At 43.9% G+C, this 10,273-nt stretch overlaps 1 protein-coding gene across 2 annotated transcripts; it reads right to left on the bottom strand.

Moving 5' to 3' along the window:
* Positions 1-1,047: 1,047 nt before the first annotated feature.
* Positions 1,048-10,068, bottom strand: LOC138627435 (14-3-3 protein epsilon). Of its 2 annotated transcripts, XM_069709764.1 has the most exons (7): positions 9,877-10,068; positions 5,358-5,557; positions 4,744-4,850; positions 4,055-4,261; positions 3,536-3,672; positions 3,223-3,264; positions 1,048-2,228 (listed from the first exon to the last, which is right to left on the bottom strand). In XM_069709764.1, exons 1-6 carry the CDS (start codon positions 9,938-9,940, stop codon positions 3,257-3,259), a joined length of 723 nt encoding a protein of 240 aa, XP_069565865.1. In that variant the 5' UTR covers positions 9,941-10,068; the 3' UTR covers positions 1,048-2,228; positions 3,223-3,256. The 2 variants fall into 2 exon arrangements, with proteins under 2 accessions (XP_069565865.1, XP_069565864.1); XM_069709763.1 differs by lacking the exon at positions 3,223-3,264 and having other exon boundaries at positions 9,877-10,066.
* Between the last annotated feature and the right edge of the window lie 205 nt (positions 10,069-10,273).

The following is a 10,273-nucleotide window of genomic DNA, read 5'->3' as shown; positions in this document are numbered from 1 at the left end:
ACTTTTTGGTCATATTTCAGACGACATGCTATAGTATGACTTTTTTATGATATTTTAGACGACATGTTATAGTATGACTTTTTTATGATATTTCGGACGACATGCTATAGTATGACTTTTTTATGATATTTTAGACGACATGTTATAGTATGACTTTTTTATGATATTTTAGACGACATGTTATAGTATGACTTTTTTATCATATTTTAGACGACATGCTATAGTATGACGTTTTGATCATATTTTGGACGACATGCTATAGTATGACTTTTTTATGATATTTTAGACGACATGTTATAGTATGACTTTTTTATGATATTTTAGACGACATGCTATAGTATGACTTTTTTATCATATTTTAGACGACATGCTATAGTATGACGTTTTGATCATATTTTGGACGACATGCTATAGTATGACTTTTTGGTCATATTTTAGACGACATGTTATAGTATGACTTTTTTATGATATTTTGGACGACATGCTATAGTATGACTTTTTTATGATATTTCGGACGACATGCTATAGTATGACTTTTTTATCATATTTTGGACGACATGCTATAGTATGACTTTTTTATGATATTTCGGACGACATGCAATAGTATGACTTTTTTATGATATTTCGGAAGACATGCTATAGTATGACTTTTCAAATTTTGGACCAAATAGTAATAATAATAATAATAATAAATAGTAATATTTTCAGCTCCACTCTGCTAAAAAAAATTAGTATTAAAGAAAATAAATATAAAAAAACGTAAGTTAATTGAGCTCATAATGCTTCCATACTTTTACTTAACTTGGGTTTTAAAATGGAGGAACTTTTACTTTTAAAGGAGGATAATTTATTATTTTAATACTTGCACTTTTTCTTCAGCCAAAAAGTCTTAAAAAAATACTAAAGTAAAAAGTATGTACTGATAATCACTGCATTCAAGCTGATCTACAGACTCTTTCCTCTGCTGCGAGCCTTTACTGCCCTCTAGTGAGTAAACATTAGATAAACAGCACACCGACATCAAAAAAAGACGACATCTCGCACCCGTTAATTTAACATTTTGAACTTGTAGTTTAATGTTAATTCCATGCTGTGTTTCAGTAAGAATACAGATGGTACTTGTGGCTCCGGTGAGAATATCCAGTAGTACAAATCAGATTCACGTTACACATACTGAACAGAAGGAAGAGAGGAAAGAGAGACAGAGTTGAGATGAGGAAACCTGAAAGAGTCAGGAGAGTAAAGATACAGCAGGCCTCTATTTCCCAAACTGTTTTTATATAGTGCCAATGCAAAAACTGCATTACGTTACAATCAAAGAGTGTTGAGCATTCCTCTCCCACGCGCACACATTTTTTTTTCGTCTGTTAAAAAGCCATTACCTAACTATCTGCCATTAGCAAAAGCAACCTCGTAGCACAATACTTGGTCCGAGAGTGGACGAGAACAGAGGTGAGAGTGATGCTCGGAGAAGGGGGACATTCTGATGTTTGTCATTTAAAAAAAGAAGAAAAAGAAATACTGATGTGTTGAAGGAGCGGGTTTGGTAACCACAAAGTAAAGAGGGCACTTAGTTCTTCCTAAAAGCTTTAACGCATCCCTTTTGAACCTTCCATCGCTGCTTTAGTTCCTCAATTTGATAACTGAAGTGTTTCAGAACTTGACAGAAGCACAGACAAGATTTATGTTCATCGACACGCATACACAGGAAAGGAAAAGAAAAGAAAAGAAAAGTTGAACGGCAACGAATGGTCTTTAAATAAACTCTTGCATATGTGTGTTACAGGCAAGCGTACTTGGCAACAGATGATACAGCAAAGTAAAGCAAAATAATAAAAATAATAAAAATACACCAAAAAAAAAAACGGTAAAAAGAGGACAAACCTTAAAGGGTACAGGGCGTCTAGATAAGGAGAACCCCCCCGGGGTAGTGGAGATGAGGACCCGAGTGGAGCCCTGAGGGGCCGGGGGAGATGACGTGCATACGAGGAGGAAAAGGGTGAGACAGGAGGGTGAGAGATGGAGGGAAAGGGAGAGAAAGAGTGTGAGCTGTAGGATGAACCCAGCTGGAAACTGTGGCGGGGGACAGGAGCTAGTGCTGGAGGGAGAGAAATAAGAGGAGGATGAGGAGGAGGAGGAGGAGGAGGAAGAGGGCTCGTCTTCTGTCGTTCGGTCTCACTGGGCCTCTTCCTCCGCATCTTGCACTGCTTCTTTGCTCTGTTCTTCACCTGAAATCACGACACAAACAGGAGCAATGATTCAGATCACACAACCAGGAAGACGTTTATTCAGAACAAGTGCATCGACACAACTACAATACCCATAATGCAACTGCAGAGCAGTTTCCTCACCTGCTGAGATGCTGTGTTTTAAATTTAATGGCACAACAACACAAGTTATTGCACAGATCTCTGCGTTTTTAATTTAGCATTAAAGCTGCCAGGTGCTTCAGTTGAGAGCCAATTATCACACAGGATAACGTGGGTGATTTTCTGTTTTAATAGTCAATAAATCCCATAAAAAGACTGAAATAAACAATTAAATGAATCTAGTAATTAAGTTGTTAGTTTAGATTCTTAAGGGCTTTGTTGATTTTAATTTTTTTTTAAATCACCAACGTTATCCCTTAAAAAGATTTAATAAGGGAGTCGTTCTGGACAATAACATGAAAATTAAAAACACGTAAAAAAGTTTTCGTATTTGCTGGACGAAGACTTTAAGGTTCGAGTTCAGCGCGGCCCGTGAGGACACGCAGGACAGCGAGCCGGAGTTAATTCGGTGTCGGTGGTCAGATTTACTGAGGGGGTAAACAAATGCCTCGCGAACCTGTGCGACCGGTTGCCTGGAGAGGTTACCATGGAGACGGCACAGCCATCCGTGTAATGAAGAATTAAGAGGCGACAGATAACAAAGGACGTGAGGATCCGTCGTGATTAAAATAGAAAAAGCGTAACGGCGCTCATTAGCGTCCACGGCTAACCGGGACGCGAGAGAGACGCAGCGGCAGCCGTCGCATGCTGTTAACGGCGGTTTGTCCGTGATGTCACACTTCCATGAAGCCGTGGTCGCACACACGTGCAAGAAAAAGGAAAAAAAAAAGAAAAAGGACAGCTTGCAACTGTGCCGTCCTAGAAAAGGGTGGACTTTAAGTGGGGGTATGGGATGGAGGAGGGGGGGGGTGGAGTAAAAATAAATAAGCCCACAACAGGAGGAATGACTTACAAAATCTATACTGAAGAGGAGACGAGAGATGTCCTTAAGAATCTACAGAAGAATGAGGGGGGAGATGGAGAGTTAGAGGAGTGGGTGAGTACTGAGGCTGGAGGAAGGGAGGGAGGGAGGGAGGAAGGAAGGGAGGGAGGGAGGGAGGAGCCTCGGAGGTCCGAGGACACCCGAGGTTATTCTGCTGAAGCACTTCAAGAATATTTCAGAGGTCTTTTAGGTAAATTAGAAGATCAGAGACTTAAAATCGGACGGAGATAAACCAGCTGGAGTGGTTTGTAGAAGCCTGAGGAGAAAGGAAAGGCTCGCTCACCGTCTCCCTGCACGTCTGAGGTCCATAGTGTCAAGTTGTCACGTAGCAGCTGCATGATAAGTGTTGAGTCCTTATAGCTCTCCTCGCTCAGCGTGTCCAGTTCTGCAATGGCGTTGTCGAACGCTTCCTTCGCCAACCTGGATGGAAGACAACACGGTCACGTTAAAGCAAACTGGACAAACAAATAGAAATACTGCAGCAGGTAAAAGGGACTTTTTCTTAAACCTAAAAGGGGAATTTAAGGATTTCTGGCCGATAAAAAAAAAACAACATCATGATATATATTCATCATTATTTTAGTTTAGTTCAGGAGCCACCTGCTCCAGAAAAAAAACCTGCTTCAAATATCTTCCAGCAGGTGTTCATGACAATAAATGTGGAAAAATAGGAAAACGGAGTTTAGTAACAATCGATAATTCTGATTTCGTTCGACCTTTTCCAGCCGTAAACCCACAAAAAGTCACCGCCTGGAATTACAGTCGTTTGTCTTCATCCGAACCGTTTTGCACGTTACGTTACCTGCAAGCGCGGTCCGGCGAGTTGAGGATTTCATAATAGAAAACAGAAAAGTTAAGGGCCAGTCCCAGACGGATGGGGTGCGTTGGAGGGAGTTCGATCATGGCGATGTCGCTTGCAGCTTTGTACGCTACCAAACTGTTCTCAGCTGCCTCCTTCCTGTCGTTGCCTGTAGCGAACTCTGCCAGGTACCTGTGGTAATCTCCCTTCCTGAGCGCGGGGGGTGGAGGGGAAGGGTGGAGGGGGAGGGAGACACAACAACAACAACAAGTCAGACACACATCAACTTTCACACAAACAAGTCAGGGCTTCTGATTCGAATGTCCCGACGTTCAAGACAGTCGATCCAGATCGTTCATCATCCAATTTAAAACACCTAAAATAAAAATCTCTCACCAGCAACTGTGTTTACGTTCACGACGAACATTTCCCCGTTAAAAGACTGTAATTAAAATAAGATTTTTGCTCGGAAACATGGGAAGAAAAAAAGAAAACAAAGATGCGAGGTAAGAAACTCAAGCCCACTTGAAAGAGTGACGTCACAGAGAAACCGATGTACACAACAACCTGCATATCAAGTAAACACAGCAGAAACAATAGGCTTCGTTTTGAATGTGTTTGTATATATTATATAATGAAATAGGAAAAAGGTGCATTGGGAGAGATGTTCATGTCCGTATACTGATCCCTACATTTTGTAGTAGAAAACCTTGGACTCTCCCGTGGTTGCAGCTAAGATGAGGTGCTTGTCCAGTACATCCAGGATGTCGTTGCAGATTGATTTCAGCTCTTTCTCCACCTGCAGACAGACAGGCAGACAGGCAGGCAGACAGACAGACAGGCAGGCAGACAGACAGACAGACAGGCAGGCAGAGGTCAATGAACGGTGTGCTGACATGAACTATTACAGCTGCCAGATCAAAACTCCCCTTAAATATTTAAAAAGGAATCGAGGCAGCCGAGGTTCAACGTCAAACTCTGATTTGATGTTTCCAAATTTGTAAACGACTTACAGCCGGACAGGAAGTAGTGATGTTCCCTAAATTATTTAGATTTCCTCGACCGCTCGGCGGTTAAACGTGGGCAGCGGGAGCGTTTGTGTTGCCGTTCGGCGCTACAGAAATAAAATAGAATTTGCCACCGAGAGGCCGAATCAGTTCTGCTTCAGTCCAGCTGGTTTGTATTTTAATTATCGGGTCTAATTTGTCACCAAATTCACAGATTCTTCTGTCCAGCAGAGCAAAAAAAAAAACCCAGAAGGTTTCAAGAGAACTTTCCACTAAAGTAGGCGTGTTGGATGTCTGACCGTTTTCCTGTATTCTCGGATCATCTTTAGTTTGTCTTCGCCGCCTTTGTTTTCTTCTTTCTGTTCGAGGCTGCTGATTATCCTCCAGGAGGCTCTTCTGGCTCCGATCACGTTCTTGTAGGCGACGGACAGCAGGTTCCTCTCCTCCACCGTCAGCTCCACGTCCATGCTGGCCACCTTCTTCATCGACTCCACCATTTCTGAGACACACAAACACACGACGTTAAGGACGCTGGGAAATATAAACATAAATATTTATCTGTTCCTCTGACGTTTTAGACGGGAAGCATTCAGTTCTTATTCAATATTCAATCATTTGTAAACAGATTTAGAATTTTGGTCTTTTCAGTCCCGGTGTCACCGCTTGTTTTTTGTGTGTATTTAACGTTTTTAGGAGTACATGAAAGTTTTGAAAACTTTTGTCCCGGAGTCTCAAACATCGATATCGTTCTATCGTCCCAAACCGTTTCCTCGTGTTGTCGCACCACTTCTCACGACCGTCTAAGAGGTCAGTTTACTGACGACACCGATGGAGGATCTGGTGTGTTTGTTCACACCCATATTAGGGGAACAATTCTCATTGGAACAACTTGCGACTGAACAAATAGTCCCAATAAAAACCCTCCGAAGGTGTTTTGTGCGATGACACAGTAACCGGGACGCTGTTCCTGGGAAGCAATCTTGCAGCTCAATATTTATTTTTCCAACGCTGTGAGCATCATAAACTCATCTCACCTCCGTCGTATTGACGTGGAGGCGGATATCTCAAGAGATGGAGATCTCAAATCTGACAGGACAAACCTCCAACTATCCACACGGCTAAATCCAACTACGGATAAGTGTGAAAATATATCTTTGTAATTTCAGCCAAAACTGCATCCACCATTACCATGATGACCCTTTTGTGGGTATAAGAACTATTGGCAGATGTTCTTAATTGAGAACGAGCCCATCCTCCCCCCGTTAATGGAGGATTTAAACCCCCAGCGCAGGGCCTTGAAAGGTTCCTGTCATCCTCAGTGTTTTATTAATGGAGCGCTTGGGACTCTGCCCGGGTAATAAAGTCCTCCGGTGAAGACATGCACCACCTGTGGACACCTACGGCGGGAGGCTGGGAACCGGGCCAGGGCGGTGACCCAGAGGGCCGAGACGCATCGGATGCGATTTTGTCTCCGTGGCGTTTTTTAAATTCAACATCTTCGGTGAGGCTCGCTGCGATGTGAATCCAGGGATGAAATAAAGATAAACACAAAACCTGACGTTCTGATCCGAGGGAGTAATTAATCAACACAACAAGCTGCTCTTTTAAATGAGACCCAAACGGAGCCTCTTCGTTGACCGGGGCCATAAACACCCACGTTTAACTGGGTCTGCTTCTGCTTTTATAGATCGACCACAGATATATATATGACCAACATATATATATATATATATATATATATATAACATGTTCCTGAATACTACAATACCGTCTTCAGTGTGATTGCATGCTCTCTCTCTCTCTCTCAGCCAGCATCAGGTGTGGCCCTAATTATGTTCAACACTGCAGATGAGTCACTCGCCCCCATGTTTAACGTGTCACTCTGCAGCAGGGCCGGGCAACGTGATGAAACCAAAATATGCGCTTCTTATGCCGTCTTTTTTCAACGACGCCATCGCCGCACTGAGAAGCGGTTCCCTCTCGGTGATCCGAGCGGTTCCACGTAGATCCCTCGTTTTGATTAATGAAGCTATTTCGCAATCGCGATACGTCTCGAGAGCAAAAAAAACAACAACGTTGGAAGTCGTGAATAGACATTTCAGTAGACGGCTTTGTTTTTGTTTTTTTAGCGGCGTCGCCCGGCCCTGCCCCGGAGGTGAGAGTAGTGTGCCAATCATTCGGCTTTTCGCGCTGCTGTCTGCGGAGGTCTAACAGCAGCGTGCCGGTGAAACCCGACACACGACGGTTTACCGGCCAGGAGGAGCACGATGCTGCTTCCATCACCTCCTCCACTATTGCGCCTGCACAATCTGTGGTTTCTCTGTATGGATAAAAAGGGACATTACATGCAATTCAGACTCAAAGTAGACAAAGCTTTCAAGGCCACTGGGCACCGCTCTCCTTACTCTTATGTATTCTTGATTTTTTTTTTTTTTTTTTAAACATATTCTTTGGATTGCTGGCATTTTTTTCTGCAAATTGAAAAATTCACATTAAAACATGTCGGTGTCAGCGTACCTGGTGATAAATCACTTTGCAGCTGCAGCACCAACATTCAGTGAAGCCTTAAAAAAAAAAAAGAAAAAGACAATTTTCCTGCCTGTACTGCACCAACTTGTTTTTGTGATATTTTATTCCTTTTTGTGTTTCTCTCTCTCTCTCACTCACTTCAGAGAAACGTGCCTAAAAATAGCACCCGCTGGTGTATTTATTTGTACGATCATTAACCCATGAAATGCATTAATAAACAGAGATTGTATGTCAATGGTGGAGAGGCTTTTATGTGCATTTAAAAACAGACCTGAAGCCAATAAGCAAAGCGCAGGAAAGAGCCGACCTTTGACACACATCTGTGGACCCGACACACACCGAACATGTCGACTACAATTAACAACACTGCAAAAAAATTAAAAAGAAATGTGGAAAACGCAACTCCACTGAATTGCTGTCGTGGGAAAATGTTATTTGATGCATTCTTCATCAGACAAATGGAGCTGCGAGATGTCCTTTTGTGGAGAGTGGAGAAGTTAACATGACTATTTATTCTAATCTAATATTTATTCTAATCTGTCAGAGCGTCCGAAAGGCAAATGGAAAACCGTCACTGTGCCAAACTACCAAAATAAAAACTACTATAAACACTCATTAAACCAGGAAAAGTCATCTTGAACGGCGTGCAGATGGTGTACATAATTGTACTATAGTACCTATTGTGATTTTATTCTGATATTCTATTCTGAAACATTTTTCAAGCATAAATGCCCACCAAACAAAAAGCCTCTCGCAAATTACGATTTTCTGCTTTTCATACCCATAAAACAACATATTTGACGTAAACCTGCATCAATTATACAATTAACCAAGTAGTTGATGTTAGAAAATTGATCACCAACTATATAAAAATGGATGAAATGCTAAAACTGATTTAAGCTTCTTACATTTGGATATTTTCTGATTCTCTTTATCCTGAAATGAAATAAACCGATTATATTCCAGCTGGTCAGGACAAAACAAAACAAAATATTTTAGGCTGTTTTTGGGGGGAAAAGTGGTCAACGCTTCTTCATTTTGATATTTTTTTAAATCCAAACAGATTGACAGATGATGAATATATTCCTTATTTGCTGCCCTAACTTGAAGCCTTGGACTGATAGAAACTAGGATGCATCTTTCACAATTTGTCATCATTTTTCTGAAAAATAGAAACTCACGCAGGTGCTATAAAGATATATACTTTATGCACTGGTTAAAGTATATATAATATATATATATGGTATATAATGGGGTCGGATCTGATTTCAACCATACTATATCTCCAGATAAGATAAATAAATCACCTATGGAGCCAAACACAAACAGCATGCTGAATCGTACTAAATGACACCTCCAGATTTGGACTGGTTGTCTAGGCAACCCCAACTTCTTTCATCTTAATATTGACGAGCAGCCAAATAACTTCTGTTCAGACACAAAGGCTCCAGAAGTCAATGAGAAGTTGGTCTCCGCTGACTTCCGCTGAGCTCCGACATGTCACCGTGTGTCAGCAACCACCGTGGCCGTTTTCGAGTAATGTGTCGCGGCTTGCTGCATCCGGTAAATCCCGTTTGTGGTTGTGGTTGTTTTTTTTTTTTTTAGGTGGGTACTGCGGGTTCAGGGGTGGTGGTGCTGGTGGTGTTAGGTGGGGGTGGAGACGCTTTTTACTCTACCGCTGGATTATTATCATTATTATTATTTTGAATGGACTCTGGTCGAGGGGGGAGGAGGGGGGGCTGAAGAAAGGCTAGCCAGCTAAGTTAGCATTCTGGGTAGCTGGAGCTAACTAACACGGGGGGAGGGAGGAGGAGGAGGGGGAGGAGGAGGAGGGGGAGGAGGAGGGGGGGAGGAGGAGGGGGGAGGAGGAGGAGGGGGAGGAGGAGGAGGGGGAGGAGGAGGAGGAGGAGGAGGAGGAGGAGGAGGAGGAGGAGGAGGGGGGAGGAGGAGGAGGGGGCGAGCGGACTTCACGTTAAATGTTCGCCGCTTTAAAAACACCGGAGCCCGCCGCCGCCCCGGTGGAGATAACGGCGCTTTTCCACGTGAACGGGAAACGGCTAATTTACACGTTTCATGCTGCGCTCGGCTGAAGGAGGGGGGGGGGGGGGGGTTAGTGGTGGTGGGGGGTAAATCTCCGCCATTTTGTCTCCTTTCGCCCAACAAACCCATGTGAACTGCTTTACCTGCGCCCCCCTCCTCCTCCTCCTCCTCCTCCTCCCCCTGCGCAGAGAGGAGGAGGAGGAGGAGGGGGGGGCAGTCCGCAATGACCGTTATCTACCGCAGACTCACCGTCGTATCTCTCCGCTTGTTCGGCGAGTTTCGCCTGGTAGACCAGGTTCTCTCTGTCCGCCATGGTGTTCGGGTTACCGGAGGGCGGCGGGAGGAGGGGGGGAGGGGGCGTCTCGCGGCGTCCCGGTGGAAACGGGGGGGATTATCGGCCGCGCTGCAGTTCCCGCTGGTGGTTCAGCCAAAGGCACCGTCGCTCCGCTGAGCCGAAGACCCGCCGGTAAGCACTGCCGTAAAGATGGCGTCGCTGCTCCATCCGGGAAATCCACGCAGCAGCGCTCCTCCCCCTCCCCCCTCCCTCTCCCTCCCTCCTCCTCCTCCCCCCCGCCTACACACTCCCCCAAACTATCAAACCAAACTCAATTCAAATGCTGCCAAATCCAGCATCAAGCGATTCTTA

This window comes from Brachyistius frenatus, unplaced genomic scaffold (genome assembly GCF_029030835.1).
Source record: "Brachyistius frenatus isolate BFR_SWC_R1_liver_20210118 unplaced genomic scaffold, ASM2903083v1 Contig_84, whole genome shotgun sequence".
Taxonomy (NCBI): Eukaryota; Metazoa; Chordata; class Actinopteri; family Embiotocidae; genus Brachyistius; species Brachyistius frenatus.
This window is presented reverse-complemented; position numbering and strand designations above follow the sequence as displayed.

Bases quoted from the DNA above. Each gene is read 5' to 3' on its own strand.
- LOC138627435 (XM_069709763.1), bottom strand. From the start codon at position 9,940: ATGGCGGACAGAGAGAACCTGGTCTACCAGGCGAAACTCGCCGAACAA. The intron at 5,558-9,876 runs GTGAGTCTGCGG...TGTGTGTCTCAG, and splicing joins ACAAGCGGAGAGATACGACG to AAATGGTGGAGTCGATGAAG. The intron at 4,262-4,743 runs GTAGGGATCAGT...CCCCGCGCTCAG, and splicing joins AAGGTTTTCTACTACAAAAT to GAAGGGAGATTACCACAGGT.